Source organism: Neoarius graeffei, chromosome 18 (genome assembly GCF_027579695.1).
Source record: "Neoarius graeffei isolate fNeoGra1 chromosome 18, fNeoGra1.pri, whole genome shotgun sequence".
Lineage (NCBI taxonomy): Eukaryota > Metazoa > Chordata > Actinopteri > Siluriformes > Ariidae > Neoarius > Neoarius graeffei.
In genome coordinates, this window is record NC_083586.1 from 68,745,033 (window position 1) to 68,765,217 (window position 20,185).

Consider the following 20,185-nt stretch of genomic DNA (forward strand, 5'->3'; position numbering starts at 1 on the left):
CTGTTTGAATTATTGTATGGGCGTAAGCCGCGCAGCATCTTAGATGTACTGCGGGAAAATTGGGAGGAGGGACCTTCACAGAGCAAAAATGAAATTCAGTACGTTATGGATCTGCGCGCAAAACTCCACACGCTCACCCACCTAACTCAGGAGAATTTGCGGCAGGCCCAGGAATGGCAAACCCGCCTGTACAACAAGGGCACGCGCCTTAGAGAGTTCACTCCGGGAGATAAGGTACTCGTCCTGTTGCCCACGTCGAGCTCCAAATTAGTCACCAAGTGGCAAGGGCCCTTTGAGGTCACACGGCGAGTCGGGGACGTCGACTATGAGGTTAGGTGAACGGACAGGGAGGGGGCGCTACAGATCTACCACCTCAATCTGCTGAAACTCTGGAACGAGGAGGTCCCCGTGGCGTTGGTGTCGGTAGTTCCGGAGAAGGCGGAGCTGGGGCCGGAGGTCCAAAAAGGGTCATTGGCATCTCGCACCTCTCCGGTCCCCTGTGGAGACCACCTCTCCCCGACCCAACTCACGGAGGTCGCCCAGTTGCAGACCGAGTTTTCAGATGTGTTCTCGGCCCTGCCCGGTCGCACCAACCTCATAGAACACCACATAGAGATGCCCCCGGGGGTGGTAGTGCGTAGCCGTCCTTATAGATTACCCGAACACAAAAAAAAGGTGGTTCGGGAAGAACTTCAGGCCATGCTCGAAATGGGCATCGTCGAGGAGTCCCACAGTGACTGGAGCAGCCCGGTGGTCTTGGTTCCCAAGGCCGACGGCCCGGTCCGGTTCTGTGTGGACTATAGAAAAGTCAACGCGGTGTCTAAATTCGACGCGTACCCAATGCCTCGTATTGATGAGCTGCTCGATCGACTAGGCACGGCTCACTTTTACTTGACACTGGATTTGACGAAGGGATATTGGCAGATCCCCTTGACTCCATTATCCTGGGAAAAAACAGCCTTCTCCACACCGTTCGGCTTACACCAGTTCGTCACACTTCCGTTTGGGCTGTTTGGGGCGCCCGCTACGTTTCAGCGGCTGATGGACCGGGTCCTCCGGCCCCACGCCACCTATGCGGCCGCTTACTTGGATGACATAATCATTTATAGTAATGACTGGCAGCGGCACCTGCAACATCTAAGGGCCGTCCTTAGGTTGCTGAGGCGGGCGGGGCTCATGGCCAACCCGAAGAAGTGTGCGATTGGGCGGGTGGAAGTACGGTATCTGGGCTTCCACTTGGGTAACGGGCAGGTGCGTCCCCAAATTAATAAGACAGCAGCAATTGCGGCCTGCCCGAGGCCCAAGACCAAAAAGGGGGTGAGGCAGTTCCTGGGGCTGGCTGGCTATTATCGTAGGTTTATACCTAATTATTCGGACGTCACCAGCCCGCTGACTGACCTCACTAAAAAGGGGGCGCCAGATCCAGTCCAGTGGACAGAGCAGTGCCAGCGGGCTTTCTCTGAGGTAAAGGCTGCACTGTGTGGGGGGCCACTTTTGCACTCCCCTGACTTCTCTCTCCCTTTTTTGTTACAGATGGATGCGTCGGACAGAGGGCTGGGGGCCGTTTTGTCCCAGCAGGTGGGGGGAGAGGACCGCCCAGTGTTATACATCAGCCGAAAGCTGTCAGTGCGTGAGGGGCGCTACAGCACCATCGAGAAAGAGTGCCTGGCGATCAAGTGGGCGGTCCTCGCCCTCCGGTACTACCTGCTGGGGCGCTCTTTCACCCTCTGTTCGGACCACGCGCCCCTCCAGTGGCTCCACCGCATGAAGGATGCCAACACGTGGATCACCCGTTGGTATCTGGCGCTCCAACCTTTCAACTTCAAGGTGGTCCACAGGCCGGGGGCGCAGATGGTCGTGGCGGACTTCCTCTCCCGTCAAGGTGGGGGGGGAGTCGGCTGCGGGCCGGACAGGCGCCCGGCCTGAGTTGGGCGGTGGGGGTATGTGGCAGCGGGGGCGTGGTCAAGCGCCGGTCTGTGACAGGAGGGCGGAGTTGGGGAAGGTAAGTGGCAGAATCGCTTCACCTGAGTGTAATTAACCTGTGTTTGTGTGTGTTCTCCCCAGTAAACCGCGTCTTATTTAAGGAGGGAGAGTGAGAGCGGAGGGGAGCTCGCCGAGAGGAGATTCACGAGTGTGAATGTGTGTGAACCTCAGAGCGTGTTTTGTACGTGCCCGACTGAAAAGTGCGGCAATAAAAAGCGCAATACTTTATCCTGATCTCTGTCCTGCCGTCTTCTGTGCTCCACCCACATGTTAAACCCGCTACAGTCTCCTCCACCCCTCACGCCGCCGCCTCGTTACTCTCCAGATGTTTGACGTGCTGCTGTTAACTTGATCATGGAGACTGTTTCTAGATCGTTTCCATGGTAACCATTGTAAGCATTTACACCCAGTCAGGGTTTCTGTGAATGTAAACGACTGTAAAGAGATGCTTCAGGAGCGCCGCTGTTCAGGGTGCGTATGAGGATCCTGCCCCAAACTTTTCGATTCCCCTGTACTGATGGGAGGTTTTGTGTTCCGTCATCAGTGAGGCTTCAGGCAGATGATTTCATTCACTCAGCTCTCCTACAGTCTGGGATAAACGTGTGTGTGTGTGTGTGTGTGTGTGTGTGTGTAGAACAGCAGAAGGCAGACTAAGACTCTGGAGACCAGCAGAGCTGTCTCACCACACACACACATACACACACATGGCTGAAAGGTCAGAACAGGCGCAGCTAAACAGATGCTAATCCTCTCCTCCGGGACACAGGGATCGAACGACACGACCTTTACCGCGAGAAACAGTGTGTGTGTGTGTGGGGGGCTGTGCTATAAACACTACGTGACCTGATTATAATGCCCGTATACCTGTAGACGTGTTGTGGATGTTCTCTGTGTCCTCTTCATAACTTTGTCTCAGATGAGTGACATCACTATACAACCCCGATTCCAAAAAAGTTGGGACAAAGTACAAATTGTAAATAAAAACGGACTGCAATAATTTACAAATCTCAAAAACTGATATTGTATTCACAATAGAACATAGACAACATATCAAATGTCGAAAGTGAGACATTTTGAAATTTCATGCCAAATATTGGCTCATTTGAAATTTCATGACAGCAACACATCTCAAAAAAGTTGGGACAGGGGCAATAAGAGGCCGGAAAAGTTAAAGGTACAAAAAAGGAACAGCTGGAGGACCAAATTGCAACTCATTAGGTCAATTGGCAATAGGTCATTAACATGACTGGGTATAAAAAGAGCATCTTGGAGTGGCAGCGGCTCTCAGAAGTAAAGATGGGAAGAGGATCACCAATCCCCCTAATTCTGCGCCGACAAATAGTGGAGCAATATCAGAAAGGAGTTCGACAGTGTAAAATTGCAAAGAGTTTGAACATATCATCATCTACAGTGCATAATATCATCAAAAGATTCAGAGAATCTGGAAGAATCTCTGTGCGTAAGGGTCAAGGCCGGAAAACCATACTGGGTGCCCGTGATCTTCGGGCCCTTAGACGGCACTGCATCACATACAGGCATGCTTCTGTATTGGAAATCACAAAATGGGCTCAGGAATATTTCCAGAGAACATTATCTGTGAACACAATTCACCGTGCCATCCGCCGTCGCCAGCTAAAACTCTATAGTTCAAAGAAGAAGCCGTATCTAAACACGATCCAGAAGCGCAGACGTCTTCTCTGGGCCAAGGCTCATTTAAAATGGACTGTGGCAAAGTGGAAAACTGTTCTGTGGTCAGACGAATCAAAATGTGAAGTTCTTTATGGAAATCAGGGACGCCGTGTCATTCGGACTAAAGAGGAGAAGGACGACCCGAGTTATCAGCGCTCAGTTCAGAAGCCTGCATCTCTGATGGTATGGGGTTGCATTAGTGCATGTGGCATGGCCAGCTTACACATCTGGAAAGACACCATCAATGCTGAAAGGTATATCCAGGTTCTAGAGCAACATATGCTCCCATCCAGACGACGTCTCTTTCAGGGAAGACCTTGCATTTTCCAACATGACAATGCCAAACCACATACTGCATCAATTACAGCATCATGGCTGCGTAGAAGAAGGGTCCGGGTACTGAACTGGCCAGCCTGCAGTCCAGATCTTTCACCCATAGAAAACATTTGGCGCATCATAAAACGGAAGATACGACAAAAAAGACCTAAGACAGTTGAGCAACTAGAATCCTACATTAGACAAGAATGGGTTAACATTCCTATCCCTAAACTTGAGCAACTTGTCTCCTCAGTCCCCAGACGTTTACAGACTGTTGTAAAGAGAAAAGGGGATGTCTCACAGTGGGAAACATGGCCTTGTCCCAACTTTTTTGAGATGTGTTGTTGTCATGAAATTTAAAATCACCTAATTTTTCTCTTTAAATGATACATTTTCTCAGTTTAAACATTTATGTCATCTATGTTCTATTCTGAATAAAATATGGAATTTTGAAACTTCCACGTCATTGCATTCCGTTTTTATTTACAATTTGTACTTTGTCCCAACTTTTTTGGAATCGGGGTTGTAAATAAACAGTGTAAAGTCGTTAAGAAGCTCGTCGTTAATGAGGTTAAAGGTGAAGCTCACTGAGTGACATCACTGTAATTGACTGACTTTAGGGGAGTTATGAGTTCACTGCTACTGCGAATAACAACACTGCATGTCTCTCTCTTACTGTCTCTCTCTCACTGTCTCTCTCTGTATATCTCTGTCTCCCTTACTGTCTCTCTCTCTGTATATCTGTTTCTCTCACTCACTGTCTCTCTGTATATCTGTCTCTCTTCCTGTCTCTCTCTCTTTCTCTGTATGTCTCTCTCTCACTGTTTCTCTTGCTGTCTGTCTGTCTTTTGCCATCTCTCTCACTCTCTGTATATTTGTCCATCAGTCTTTTTTCTGTCTCTCTGTATGTCTCTGTCTATCTCTTGCTGTCTGTCTCCCTTTCTTCCTGTCTGTCTCTTCCTGTCTCTCTCTCTCTGTCTCACTGCCCATCAGTCACAAAGCATCTTTTAATCCTGTTTGCTGTGATTTGATTTCCAAACAATAAAAATGGATAATAAATAAATTAAAAAGTAAACATTATTTCTTTCTCCTGATAATTATTGAGGAATTTTATTTTCGTGCTCATTGTTCAGCTTTAACACGCATTTTCTTTTCACAGAACATAAAAGTTAATTGATCAGAAAATTGTGAATATCAGCCACGTTATGAACTTTAACTGCTGTAAAACTCTTTGTGGCCACGCCCACTATCCATGAATACGCCTATTTTGTAGAGCAGGACCGGACGAGCTGTGTCCTGTCCTTAAGGTTTGGGTCGTATCCTACACGGAGCCCTGAAGGCTGGTGTCCACGCCGAGGCACGACGACCCCGAGGTTCACACACCGGCCTCCAGTGCAAACACCACCGAACCGCAGCAGGCTGTGTGCTTTAATAAAGCGGCAGGTTAAAGGTCAAACCTACAGCTTACAGAGTGTTCGGTTTATTTTGGTGTTTTATTACATTAATGTCAGAATAAAATAAACACATCCACATGTACAGTGTGAGGTCGAGACTCTTCAGTGAAAATGGTGAAAGAATAAAACCGTGATAAATTAAACAGTCCTGTGGGTTTCAGGCCACCAGAGGGCGACACAATCACATGACTACAGTATCAGAGGTCAAAGGTCATGCGTCGATGTTGAACGAGGTGCGGTAATCTCTCTCCCACTGTCTCTGTCTCTCCTCCGTCCTCTTCCTGTCCTTCGCGCTGACCGCCGTCCCTCGCTCCTGTCCGTCCCCTCGTCTTTTCGGCACCCTGCGGACCGCCTGAACGTCGTTGGCCTTGAAGTGCGTGACCTTTGACCTGGGCGTGGGCCTGAACCCGAGGCCGGCCGTGTCGGATTTGAGCACGGTGCCGACGGGGCCGAGGCGTCCCGAGTGTTCGGGGCCGAGGCCGGAGTGAGGGTCCCATCCCAAACGCAGCATCACCCGGTACCCTACACTGGAGGGAGCGAGACAGTAGTGAGGGACGGACGGAGGACGCTTCAGACTGAACTGGTGCAGCGTGGACGAGGTGTGCGTGTGCACGCTGTCCGTATAACACGCCTCACACACGTCACACCACTGAGGGGGAGGGGGGCTGTGGGGGGAAACACACAAAAAGACACCTTAACGCTGTTATCATCCTTATATGTACAAACTGCACTGATTAAAAATCTAAACACACACACACACACACACACCTGTGTATTGGCTCAGCAGCAGTGTGTGAGTTCTGTGTGACGCTGAATCGCTCCAGTAGAGTGACAACATCATGATGACCAGCGAGACGAGCCAGAGCACGAGCATCTCTCCCCTACAGGGGGGTTAAAGGTCACTTTATCTGTCATTTCAACCATTTACAGTTGGTACAATACACACTTAAAACAAAACAACACTTCTCCAGCACCACAGGGTACATGGGGGGGGGGGGGGGGGGGGGGGCGTGCACACAGAGAGAGAGAGAGAGAGAGAGAGAGAGGGAGAAAGAGAGGGAGGGAGAGAGGGAAGGAGGGGGGAAGAAAGAGGGAAACAGAGACAGACAGATATCACCCCTGTCTCACCTGTGTGTCTGTGATCGATGCCCACAGCGCCCCCCTCTGGAGCAGGACTCGCACCGTGTCGGTTCTCCCGGAGTACGAGGCGCTCATCAGGGCGGTCCAGTTAAACTGGTCTCTGAAGTTGACATCACAGCCCCGCCTCAGGACCGCCTCCACGCCCCGGACATCCCCCTGCTCTGCACACTGCAGCAACCTGTAACCCTCAGTACGGCCTGCAGGGGGCGCTGTCGCCGAGTTCTCTACCTCACCATGGAGACTCTTCACCTCTCCTTTACGAGCTCCGCCTCCTTTTCCATGACCTTTAACAGAGAAAAGGGTAAATGTGCTGCACTGACACGCGACGTTTACTCTGGAACTCTAAGTTTTTTTTCTTTCAGTAGATTCATTAAGACAAAAATGTACTTTAACAGACCACAACTTTACACCTTTTACAACTGGACTAAAGAAATATATCAGCTATAGTAACTGTATAACACGAGTCACGTTACGCTAACACAACGCTAGTTTCAGCTTCACAGGCTCCGCCCACCTTCCTGATAACTTTTGTACACTTTTCTGGCCGCAAGCTTCCGGACCTTGAAACTTCCTCTGAAAAGAGGCGGGTCTGGGACGCATTTACCGACGCATCGTTCCACAGTCTCCGATTTCCTGTCTGACAGGAAGCAGTACGTGAAGCTGCAGAAACACATCTCTGACTCCCGAACCATCAGCACCGGCTCCCCCAGGGCTGCGTCCTCTCTCCTCTACGTTTACGTATTCGAGACATTCATTTCCACACATTCAGGTCAGGATTCTTCTTCATCTTCATCATGTGACCTGTTTTTTTTTTCCCCCCATTCTGAGACACACCGTACAGCTCGGACTTCAAAACGACTCACACACACTCCTTAAATAAGTCCACGTTTCAAATTTCTATACTTTACAGGGATGAGAATGGGACATTTAAAAAAAACTCTGAAATGTCTGCCAAGGGCAGACAGAACGCACGCAAAGCGCGCATGGGGGTGTTTCAAAGGGGGGTGCGCCTTTTATATATATATATATATATATATATATATATATATATATATATATATATATATATATATGAATGTTTTCAAATTCAATGATGGTTTAAAACGTTTATAAACTTTAAGATAACAAATATAATCGTGAGCGATTAATGAAGGTAACTGTAACGGATATATTAGATTCCTCCTGACTCTATCTTTGACAATTTAAGTAAAACGTACCTGTGTGCTTTTTTGTTTTGATGTGCTCCTGGATGTTTCTAGCTCCTCTGTTTCCATAACTGATCAAATCTGAGCACGGAATACACAGAACCTTTCCCGGCACGGCCACTTTTCGGATATGTTCCGTCACGCACGTCGTCACAGTTTGTGTCCCTATCTGCACGGTAACGCTACTATCGAGCCATGCCCATCGGAAACAGTTCTTTACCCTGTTCCATTTATCGATTTCCCTGGCACGATTCTCATTTTTGCGGTCCAAAACTTTCGCCATATTGGTGAAGTAACTTTGAAAACTAACCAAAATAACTAGAACTTAAGAAGTGATCAAAACCGTGTACGTATAGCTTGTTTTTCCATGAACTGTAGAAGTGGCATGAAACTAGCGCCAAAACGTTGCCGGAAATCGTCATGAGTTGTCGTTAGCATAAATATTGAAGAAAGCAATGACAATTTCTGTTATCACAGCTGCAACTAATTTTGCGATGAGCATTGCCGAAATGCTGGCAGGCAGGCGGGCGGTCGGTCGGTCCGTCCTGCCTGCTTGTGCCACCACAAGCCTCGCCTCGCGCCGACCCCCAAAATTTTCTCAACGGATTTACACATTTCACAAAAATGACATTTTCAGCGGGAAAAACTCGGAATTCCGCGGAAAATTCTCATCTCCGACACTAGATTTTTCTTATTTTTTATTCTATTTAATAACCACTCCTGTTTTTTTAAATTCTTCTATCTTAACTGTTCAAGCACCAAAGTAAATCCCTGTATGTGAGAACGGACTCCGCACTGAACCCGATTCTGGTTCTGAAGAAGCGCAGAAACATCACATTTCTGTATGTTCTGTAAATCACTCACTCCGTCCTGCTCTCCCTCGTCGTCTGTCTCTCCTCACGCCGTCCTCGTCTTCAACCAGACTCCGGTAAAAGTCTCTCACTTCCTCTCCACTCAGCGCTGCAGCTCTCTCTCTCTCCGTCTCTCTCTCCCCCTCCATCCATCGCTTCTCCTCCTCTCTGGCCCGGATAAAGAACCCAGAGTGGCTCATGGCACGAAGGTCTGAACTCTTGCAGCGTTAAAAACAGAAGCCGTGAAATCCACAACATTTCTGTGGGTTTTGAGCAAAATCACTTTTATCCTGTTTCTGATTCCGGCTCACCTGAGGCAGGTAAGAGTTCAGGAAAACCCAGAGGAGGATCTGATCCAGCCCACGTCACAGAGAAAACGTCATGAACACGTGACCTGAGCTGGAACTCTGCTTTTAATGTGCTGCAGAAGTCAGAGTGACTGATTCAGGAACAGTGCTGTGTTTAATGAGCAGGAAGGTGATAAAGCTGAGAGCAGTTTCTGCATTAATCCATTTTAATTTGAATATTTTTCATTTTGTTTTATCCTGTGAACATGAAGAGCTGGAGGCGGAGTTACTGAGGCCCCTTTAAAGCATTAAATAAACTCAGTGGGAATATTTTACTGATGAGAAAAAAAACACACATTTACATTTTCTATACAAACAGCTGGACACTGCTGGGCTATTCATTAATTTTAATAATTTCATTTTAAATTACTGACATATTTGTAATCACCAAACAGGAATTTATCACACATCAGTTAGCCATTAGCTGTTAGCTTAGCACACAGTGAAGCCAGAAACTTTACCGGCAATTAAGCTTGTTTTTTTTTATGTCCTCATTAACGCTTTAATCTTTATTTTATTTACATTTATTAAACAAACACTAACCTGATAAATGTCACGTTAAAACACAAAGCTGGAGTCACAACGAAACTGTGCAACTCCGACTCTCAGGTGAATCAAGCCTCAAAACCGGACTTCCGGTTGCGTCGAGACAAAATATTTCAAAATAAGAGTCACATAACGGGAAACTTAAAAAAATTTATAATAAATGAACGTTTCTGACATTCATTCATTATCTCTAGCCGCTTTATCCTTCTACAGGGTCGCAGGCGAGCTGGAGCCTATCCCAGCTGACTACGGGCGAAAGGCGGGGTACACCCTGGACAAGTCGCCAGGTCATCACAGGGCTGACACATAGACACAGACAACCATTCACACTCACATTCACACCTACGCTCAATTTAGAGTCACCAGTTAACCTAACCTGCATGTCTTTGGACTGTGGGGGAAACCGGAGCACCCGGAGGAAACCCACGCGGACACGGGGAGAACATGCAAACTCCACACAGAAAGGCCCTCGCCGGCCACGGGGCTCGAACCCAGGACCTTCTTGCTGTGAGGCGACAGCGCTAACCACTACACCACCGTGCCGCCCCGTTTCTGACATCTGAGCTTAAAATAATAGAAACTTCATGGAAAAGGTCAGTAGAGACGTTTAAAAAAAAAATCACAGAAGAAGCTTTAGATCTGTTTAATGTCTCTTCCACAGAACACACGAACATAAACATAACAGTGTTTGAACAGGAACCAGTTTAAAATAAAAATAAAGACGACCAACAAACTAAAAATATTAAACTTTAAACCCATAATCAGTGACTTTGGTACAAATTAGCTGTAGACGTTTTGAAAGTAAAAACAAGCATATCTCATCCGTAGACAGTGCAAGAGGCGGAGCTTTCTGAGCAGAGAGAAGACATGGCTGACAGAGCGGTTTCAGGATCCTGGTCAAATTTGTCTCGTTTCTGACGCGCCAAAGAAACTTGAGCGAACATTAGGTCTACTCGTCTCACACACAGGCGAGGCAGGGATTAGTTACTCTGCTGTCTGGGTCTTTGTGGAGTACGCTACTGACACCACACGTCCTCCACGCAGAGCTCCGCCCTGCCGTTTCCCCGCACTGTGGATCTTCTGATGCGTCCTGAGGTGCTCGGTCCGAGCGAATGCCTTCCCGCACTCTGAGCAGCGGTACGGTCTCTCTCCAGTGTGTGTTCGCAGATGAATCTTCAGCTTTGTGGACTGAGTGAAGCGTTTCTTGCAGATGTTGCACTTGTACGGTTTCTCACCAGTGTGCGTCCTGTGATGCGTCTTCAGGCCACCAAGCAGCGCGAACGGTTTTCCGCAGTAAGAGCACTCGTACGGCTTTTCTCCCGTGTGCACTCGCTGGTGTTCCTTCAGCCGGTCCACTCTGACGAAAGCCTGTTTGCACTCCGAGCACTCGTACGGCTTCTTCCCTGTGTGCAGTCGCTCGTGGATGGTCACATGACCCTTTGTAGAAAACTGTTTCCCACAGAAGGAGCACTGGTATTGCCTCTGCTCCTCCGGTGGAACTTTCCGCGCGTTCTGAGAGTCACAGAAGAGCGAACAGCACTCCTTCTGATGCCTGAGGAGAGACGACGTGTATGAGAACGTTTTTCCACATGCGCAGTGAGGAAGTGTCTCTCCGGTGTGTTTTCTCATGTGTACTCTGAGAGTTGAAGGTCTGGAAAACGTTTTTCCGCACTCTGAGCAGGTGCTGGACCTTTTTCCGTGGCTTATGGACCGTTTCAACCATTTGTCCAAGGATGACATGTCGAATTCATCTGCAGTCAGAAATATAAAGAAGATATTTTTAATCATGTAACAGTGACTGTATTTTTATCTTTATTTTTACACACACCCTGTCCTGTGTCCTCCGCTTCTTCCCGTGTGATGTGTGTGTTCAGTGTCGGCGCCATCCTGCAGTCCATCAGCTTTACTGAACACACCTTTGACAGTGTGTTTAATGTGCGTTCATCTCCATCCTGTAAAGGCTCCGCCTCCTCTCCTTCAGACACACCCTCCTGTAGCTCATCCCCTTCACGCACACACTCCGGTGTGCTGGCAGACGGTTGTTCAGTTTCTCCAACGCCACACGCCCTCGGTGCTCCAACACAGTCATGTAGTGTTTGTTGCTTCTGGGCATCTAATCCCTGCAACACACCACACAATTATTATAATACTATTCCTATTACTCCCGTCTCACCACCGTCACCCATAAACCCTCATCTCCATCTCACCACCATTACCCAGAAACCCATCTCCCTCTCCTCATTGTTACCCAGAAACCCCCCTCTCTGTCTCACCACCTGTAAACCCTTGTCTCCATCTCACCACCGTCACCCGTAAATCCCTGTCTCTGTCTCACCACCATTACCTGTAAACCCCCATCTCGCCACCGTTACCCATAAACCCCTGCTCACTCTTGCCACCTTTACCTGTAAACCCCCATCTCACTCTCACCACCGTTACCCTGAAACCTCCAGCTCCCGTCTCACCACCTTTACCCATTAACGCCCCTCTCACGACATTTACCTGTAAACCCCCGTCTCGCCACCATTACCTAGAAACCCCCCCTCTCCGTCTCGCCACTGTTACCCGTAAATCCCCATCTCACCATCATTACCCAGAAACCCCCGTCTCCCTTTCCTCACTGTTACCCAGAAACCCTCCTCTCCATCTTGCCACCCATAAACCCTCATCTCGATCTCACCACCATTACCCATAAACCCGTCTCACCACTGTTACCTGTTAACCCCCTCTCACTCTTGCCGCCTTTACCTGTAAACCCCCGTCACACCACTATTATCTGTAAACCCTCCTCGCCGTCTTGCTACCATTACCCATAAACACCCTCACTTTTGTCACCGTTATCCTGAAACCCGTCTTACCACTTTAACCAAAAAACTCCCCCCTCACTACATTTACCTGTAAACCCCAGTCTTGCCACCGTTACCTGTAAACCCCCCTCTTGCCACCGTTACCTGTAAACCCCCCTCTCGTCTAGCCACCGTTACCCGTAAACCTCCCTCTCACCACCCTTACCTGAAAGCCCCCATCACACCACCTTTACCTGTAAACCTCCGTCTTGCCACTGTTACCCGTAAACCTCCCCCTCACTCTCGCCACCTTTATCCATAAACCCCCCCACTACCTTTACCTGTAAACCCCCGTCTCGCCACCATTACCCGTAAACCCATCTCGCCACCGTTACCTGTAAACCCCCATCTTGCCACCATTACCCATAAACCCTTGTCTCACCACTGTTACCCAGAAACCCCCATCTCCCTCTCCTCACGGTTACCCGGAAACCCCCATCTTGCCACCATTACCCGTAAACCCCCGTCTCACTCTTGCCACCTTTACCTGTAAACCCCCGTCTCACCACCGTTACCCAGAATCTTCTGTATCCCTCTCCTCACTGTTATCCGGAAACCACCCTCTCCATTACGCCACCCATAAACCCTCGTCTCCATCTAGCCACTGTTACCTGTAAACCCCTGTCTCGCCACCGTTACCCATAAACCCTCTCTCACGCTTGCTACCTTTACCTGTAAACCCCCATCACGCCACCGTTACTCATAAAACCCCCTTGCAGTCTTGCCACCTTTACCCGTAAACCCCCTCTTACTCTTGCCACTGTTGCCCATAAACCCCCATCTCCCTCTCCTCATGGTTACCCGGAAACCCCCTCTCCGTCTCGCCACCCGTAAACCCTCATCTCGATCTCACCACCTTTACCCATAAACCTGTCTCGCCACCGTTACCCGTTAATCCCCTCTCACTCTTGCTACCATTACCCGTAAACCCCCGTCTCACCACTGTTACCCAGAAACCCCCATCTCCCTCCCCTCACGGTTACCCGGAAACGCCCCTCTCCGTCTCGCCACCTGTAAACCCTCATCTCGATCTCACCACCTTTACCCATAAACCCGTCTTGCCACCGTTACCCGTTAATCCCCTCTCACTCTTGCTACCATTACCCCTAAACCCCCATCTCACCACTGTTACCCAGAAACTGCTATCTCCCTATCCTCACGGTTACCCGGAAACCCCCCTCTCCGTCTCACTCTTGCCACCTTTACCTGTAAACCCCCATCACGCTACCATTACCGTAAACCTCCCTTGCAGTCTTGCCACCTTTACCTGTAAAACCCCTTTTACTTTTGCCACTGTTACCCGTAAACCCCCGTCTCACCACCGTTACCCATAAACCTGTCTCACCACCGTTACCCGTTAATCTCCTCTCACTCTTGTTACCTTTACCTGTAAAGCCCCGTCACGCTGCCGTTACCCAGAAACCCCTCTCACTCTTGCCACCGTTACCCGGAAACCCCCCTCTCCATCTCGCCACCCAGAAACCCTCATCTCGATCTCACCACCTTTACCCATAAACCCGTCTCGCCACTGTTACTCTGAAACCCCATCTCCTGTCTCACCAACTTTACCTATTAACCCCTCCCACTACCTTTACCTGTAAACCCCCGTCACGCCACCGTTACCCATAAACCCCCGTCTCACCACCATTACCCAGAAACCCCCATCTCCCTCTCCTCATGGTTACCCGGAAACCCCCCTCTCCGTCTCGCCACCCGGAAACCCTCATCTCGAACTCAACACCGTTACCCATAAACCCCCGTCTCGCCACCATTGCCCGTTAACCCCCTCTCACTCTTGCTACCTTTACCTGTAAACCCCATCACGCCACCATTACCCATAAACCTCCCTTGCCGTCTTGCCACCCGTAAACGCACTTCTCACTCTCGCCACCTTGACCTGTAAACCCCTGTCTCACCACTGTTACCCAGAAACCCCCTTCTCCCTCTCAGCATCGTTACCTGGAAACCCCCGTCTCCCCACCGTTACCTGTAAACCCCCCTCACCGTCGTGCCACTGTCATCCGTAAACCCCTGTCTCACTACCGTTACCCAGAAACCCCGTCTCCCTCTTGTCATTGTTACCCGGAAACCCCCGTCTCTCGTCTCACCACCTTTACCCATTAACCCCCTTCTCACTACCATTACCCGTAACCCCCCCCGTCATGCCACCATTACCCAACCCCCCCGTCTCCCCACCGTTACCTGTAAACCCCCCTCACCGTCTTGCCACAGTCACCCGTAAACCCCTGTCTCACCACCATTACCCAGAAACTCCCGTCTCCCTCTCAGCATCGTTACCCGGAAACTCCGTCTCCCCACTGTTACCGTTAAACCCCCCCGTCTCCGTCTCGCCGCCGTTAAACCCCCCCGTCTCCGTCTCGCCGCCGTTAAACCCCCCCGTCTCCGTCTCGCCGCCGTTAAACCCCCCCGTCTCCGTCTCGCCGCCGTTAAACCCCCCCGTCTCCGTCTCGCCGCCGTTAAACCCCCCCGTCTCCGTCTCGCCGCCGTTAAACCCCCCCGTCTCCGTCTCGCCGCCGTTAAACCCCCCCGTCTCCGTCTCGCCGCCGTTAAACCCCCCCGTCTCCGTCTCGCCGCCGTTAAACCCCCCCGTCTCCGTCTCGCCGCCGTTAAACCCCCCCGTCTCCGTCTCGCCGCCGTTAAACCCCCCCGTCTCCGTCTCGCCGCCGTTAAACCCCCCCGTCTCCGTCTCGCCGCCGTTAAACCCCCCCGTCTCCGTCTCGCCGCCGTTAAACCCCCCCGTCTCCGTCTCGCCGCCGTTAAACCCCCCCGTCTCCGTCTCGCCGCCGTTAAACCCCCCCGTCTCCGTCTCGCCGCCGTTAAACCCCCCCGTCTCCGTCTCGCCGCCGTTAAACCCCCCCGTCTCCGTCTCGCCTCCGTTAAACCCCCCCGTCTCCGTCTCGCCGCCGTTAAACCCCCCCGTCTCCGTCTCGCCGCCGTTAAACCCCCCCGTCTCCGTCTCGCCGCCGTTAAACCCCCCCGTCTCCGTCTCGCCGCCGTTAAACCCCCCCGTCTCCGTCTCGCCGCCGTTAAACCCCCCCGTCTCCGTCTCGCCGCCGTTAAACCCCCCCGTCTCCGTCTCGCCGCCGTTAAACCCCCCCGTCTCCGTCTCGCCGCCGTTAAACCCCCCCGTCTCCGTCTCGCCGCCGTTAAACCCCCCCGTCTCCGTCTCGCCGCCGTTAAACCCCCCCGTCTCCGTCTCGCCGCCGTTAAACCCCCCCGTCTCCGTCTCGCCGCCGTTAAACCCCCCCGTCTCCGTCTCGCCGCCGTTAAACCCCCCCGTCTCCGTCTCGCCGCCGTTAAACCCCCCCGTCTCCGTCTCGCCGCCGTTAAACCCCCCCGTCTCCGTCTCGCCGCCGTTAAACCCCCCCGTCTCCGTCTCGCCGCCGTTAAACCCCCCCGTCTCCGTCTCGCCGCCGTTAAACCCCCCCGTCTCCGTCTCGCCGCCGTTAAACCCCCCCGTCTCCGTCTCGCCGCCGTTAAACCCCCCCGTCTCCGTCTCGCCGCCGTTAAACCCCCCCGTCTCCGTCTCGCCGCCGTTAAACCCCCCCGTCTCCGTCTCGCCGCCGTTAAACCCCCCCGTCTCCGTCTCGCCGCCGTTAAACCCCCCCGTCTCCGTCTCGCCGCCGTTAAACCCCCCCGTCTCCGTCTCGCCGCCGTTAAACCCCCCCGTCTCCGTCTCGCCGCCGTTAAACCCCCCCGTCTCCGTCTCGCCGCCGTTAAACCCCCCCGTCTCCGTCTCGCCGCCGTTAAACCCCCCCGTCTCCGTCTCGCCGCCGTTAAACCCCCCCGTCTCCGTCTCGCCGCCGTTAAACCCCCCCGTCTCCGTCTCGCCGCCGTTAAACCCCCCCGTCTCCGTCTCGCCGCCGTTAAACGCCCCCGTCTCCGTCTCGCCGCCGTTAAACCCCCCCGTCTCCGTCTCGCCGCCGTTAAACCCCCCCGTCTCCGTCTCGCCGCCGTTAAACCCCCCCGTCTCCGTCTCGCCGCCGTTAAACCCCCCCGTCTCCGTCTCGCCGCCGTTAAACCCCCCCGTCTCCGTCTCGCCGCCGTTAAACCCCCCCGTCTCCGTCTCGCCGCCGTTAAACCCCCCCGTCTCCGTCTCGCCGCCGTTAAACCCCCCCGTCTCCGTCTCGCCGCCGTTAAACCCCCCCGTCTCCGTCTCGCCGCCGTTAAACCCCCCCGTCTCCGTCTCGCCGCCGTTAAACCCCCCCGTCTCCGTCTCGCCGCCGTTAAACCCCCCCGTCTCCGTCTCGCCGCCGTTAAACCCCCCCGTCTCCGTCTCGCCGCCGTTAAACCCCCCCGTCTCCGTCTCGCCGCCGTTAAACCCCCCCGTCTCCGTCTCGCCGCCGTTAAACCCCCCCGTCTCCGTCTCGCCGCCGTTAAACCCCCCCGTCTCCGTCTCGCCGCCGTTAAACCCCCCCGTCTCCGTCTCGCCGCCGTTAAACCCCCCCGTCTCCGTCTCGCCGCCGTTAAACCCCCCCGTCTCCGTCTCGCCGCCGTTAAACCCCCCCGTCTCCGTCTCGCCGCCGTTAAACCCCCCCGTCTCCGTCTCGCCGCCGTTAAACCCCCCCGTCTCCGTCTCGCCGCCGTTAAACCCCCCCGTCTCCGTCTCGCCGCCGTTAAACCCCCCCGTCTCCGTCTCGCCGCCGTTAAACCCCCCCGTCTCCGTCTCGCCGCCGTTAAACCCCCCCGTCTCCGTCTCGCCGCCGTTAAACCCCCCCGTCTCCGTCTCGCCGCCGTTAAACCCCCCCGTCTCCGTCTCGCCGCCGTTAAACCCCCCCGTCTCCGTCTCGCCGCCGTTAAACCCCCCCGTCTCCGTCTCGCCGCCGTTAAACCCCCCCGTCTCCGTCTCGCCGCCGTTAAACCCCCCCGTCTCCGTCTCGCCGCCGTTAAACCCCCCCGTCTCCGTCTCGCCGCCGTTAAACCCCCCCGTCTCCGTCTCGCCGCCGTTAAACCCCCCCGTCTCCGTCTCGCCGCCGTTAAACCCCCCCGTCTCCGTCTCGCCGCCGTTAAACCCCCCCGTCTCCGTCTCGCCGCCGTTAAACCCCCCCGTCTCCGTCTCGCCGCCGTTAAACCCCCCCGTCTCCGTCTCGCCGCCGTTAAACCCCCCCGTCTCCGTCTCGCCGCCGTTAAACCCCCCCGTCTCCGTCTCGCCGCCGTTAAACCCCCCCGTCTCCGTCTCGCCGCCGTTAAACCCCCCCGTCTCCGTCTCGCCGCCGTTAAACCCCCCCGTCTCCGTCTCGCCGCCGTTAAACCCCCCCGTCTCCGTCTCGCCGCCGTTAAACCCCCCCGTCTCCGTCTCGCCGCCGTTAAACCCCCCCGTCTCCGTCTCGCCGCCGTTAAACCCCCCCGTCTCCGTCTCGCCGCCGTTAAACCCCCCCGTCTCCGTCTCGCCGCCGTTAAACCCCCCCGTCTCCGTCTCGCCGCCGTTAAACCCCCCCGTCTCCGTCTCGCCGCCGTTAAACCCCCCCGTCTCCGTCTCGCCGCCGTTAAACCCCCCCGTCTCCGTCTCGCCGCCGTTAACCCCCCCGTCTCCGTCTCGCCGCCGTTAACCCCCCCGTCTCCGTCTCGCCGCCGTTAACCCCCCCGTCTCCGTCTCGCCGCCGTTAACCCCCCCGTCTCCGTCTCGCCGCCGTTAACCCCCCCGTCTCCGTCTCGCCGCCGTTAACCCCCCCGTCTCCGTCTCGCCGCCGTTAAACCCCCCCGTCTCCGTCTCGCCGCCGTTAAACCCCCCCGTCTCCGTCTCGCCGCCGTTAAACCCCCCCGTCTCCGTCTCGCCGCCGTTAAACCCCCCCGTCTCCGTCTCGCCGCCGTTAAACCCCCCCGTCTCCGTCTCGCCGCCGTTAACCCCCCCGTCTCCGTCTCGCCGCCGTTAACCCCCCCGTCTCCGTCTCGCCGCCGTTAACCCCCCCGTCTCCGTCTCGCCGCCGTTAACCCCCCCGTCTCCGTCTCGCCGCCGTTAACCCCCCCGTCTCCGTCTCGCCGCCGTTAACCCCCCCGTCTCCGTCTCGCCGCCGTTAACCCCCCCGTCTCCGTCTCGCCGCCGTTAACCCCCCCGTCTCCGTCTCGCCGCCGTTAACCCCCCCGTCTCCGTCTCGCCGCCGTTAACCCCCCCGTCTCCGTCTCGCCGCCGTTAACCCCCCCGTCTCCGTCTCGCCGCCGTTAACCCCCCCGTCTCCGTCTCGCCGCCGTTAACCCCCCCGTCTCCGTCTCGCCACCGTTAACCCCCCCGTCTCCGTCTTGCCGCTGTTACCCGTAAACCCCCCCGTCTCCGTCTTGCCGCTGTTACCCGTAAACCCCCCCGTCTCCGTCTTGCCGCTGTTACCCGTAAACCCCCCCGTCTCCGTCTTGCCGCTGTTACCCGTAAACCCCCCCGTCTCCGTCTTGCCGCTGTTACCCGTAACCCCCCCGTCTCCGTCTTGCCGCTGTTACCCGTAAACCCACCCGTCTCCGTCTTGCCGCTGTTACCCGTAAACCCCCCCGTCTCTGTCTTGCCGCTGTTACCCGTAAACCCCCCCCGTCTCTGTCTTGCCACTGTTACCTGTAAACCCCCGTCCTTGAACCTCAAAATATCAGGTTCTTTAAGGCAGCAGTGTAAATCAGCCCTGACCCTGCGGTGTTACGTTGTGTTTAATACCCACAGCTCCACTCAGTCTTCTCTCCTCAGAAAGTCGCTTCAGTTCCTGCTGCAGTGATGAAACCTGGTGCTGGAGTTTGCTGATCTGATCCAGAAGATCCTCCATGTCCCCCACATCCACCAGAGACAGCTCGGTTCCCACTGACCGGTGGCACCTCGTCCTGAGAGCCGACATTCTGACTGCACGGGCTGCGTTTCCTCTCCTGATGGTTAACACACTCTCTCTCTCTCTTTCACTCACTCACTCACTCACTCACTCACTCTTATTCTCTCTATCACTCACACTCTCTCTCTTACTCTCTCACTCACTCACTCACTCACTCTCTCTCTCTCTATCACTCACACTCTCTTTCTCTCTTACTCTATCACTCACACTATCACTCTCTCTCACTCACTATCACTCTCTCTCACTCACACTCTCTCTTACTCTATCACTCTCTCTCACTCACTCACTCACACTCTCTCTTACTCTATCACTCTCACTCTCTCTCTCTCACTCATTCACTCTATCACTCACACTCTTACTCTATCACTCTCTTACTCTATCACTCTCACTCACTCACTCACTCTATCACTCACACTCTCTCTTACTCTATCACTCTCTCTCTCTTACTCTCTCACTCACTCACTCTATCACTCTCTTATTCTTTCTCTCTCTGTCACTCACTCACGCGCACGTTTCTGTGATCCAATTTCCATCTGCACACCACCTTCCGAGTCATAACCGGATGTGGTGAGTGTGTACGTGAAGCTAGGGTTTTCAGGTTCCGGTCAGAGGAGAGTTCATTTCATTTCAAAATAAGAGTTTAAATAATTCTGACGCATGCGCAGTTCCAAACAGATTGCAGAAGGTATTATAATTATACTGAATTAGGTAATCATTTAATGAAACTAATTATTCGCACCACCACTGCTGCGGTGTTAAAACGGCAGGAAGTTAGGAAGAAATTTGGAGTTATTTCACACCATTAATCAGGAATTACAAGAAATACTTTATTTTTTTAAAAAGTGAGCACGTGACCTTGCGCTACCTGTAAGTGTATACCTGTCAGCGCGTGCTGCCTTCAAGAGCCAACCAATTTATATAATAATAATAATAATAATAATAATAAGTGTTCCAAAAATCAAACTCACCCTTCCCCCTTGACATC

The 20,185-nt window shown here is 53.3% G+C and overlaps 2 protein-coding genes across 5 annotated transcripts; both read right to left on the bottom strand.

Moving 5' to 3' along the window:
- Positions 1-5,464: 5,464 nt before the first annotated feature.
- gpank1 (G patch domain and ankyrin repeats 1) lies at positions 5,465-9,620 on the bottom strand. Of its 4 annotated transcripts, none has more exons than XM_060899631.1 (6): positions 9,531-9,620; positions 8,952-9,061; positions 8,654-8,858; positions 6,573-6,868; positions 6,213-6,325; positions 5,465-6,109 (listed from the first exon to the last, which is right to left on the bottom strand). In XM_060899631.1, exons 3-6 carry the CDS (start codon positions 8,838-8,840, stop codon positions 5,656-5,658), a joined length of 1,050 nt encoding a protein of 349 aa, XP_060755614.1. In that variant the 5' UTR covers positions 8,841-8,858; positions 8,952-9,061; positions 9,531-9,620; the 3' UTR covers positions 5,465-5,655. The 4 variants fall into 4 exon arrangements, with proteins under 4 accessions (XP_060755614.1, XP_060755613.1, XP_060755612.1 ...); XM_060899630.1 differs by having other exon boundaries at positions 8,952-9,096; XM_060899629.1 differs by having other exon boundaries at positions 8,952-9,225.
- Positions 9,621-10,161: 541 nt separating this feature from the next.
- On the bottom strand, positions 10,162-19,882 carry LOC132866526 (zinc finger protein OZF-like). Its single transcript, XM_060899351.1, has 3 exons — positions 19,039-19,882; positions 11,362-11,653; positions 10,162-11,284 (listed from the first exon to the last, which is right to left on the bottom strand). The coding sequence occupies exons 1-3, from the start codon at positions 19,207-19,209 to the stop codon at positions 10,518-10,520; spliced, it is 1,230 nt and encodes a 409-aa protein (XP_060755334.1). The 5' UTR covers positions 19,210-19,882; the 3' UTR covers positions 10,162-10,517.
- Positions 19,883-20,185: the final 303 nt, after the last annotated feature.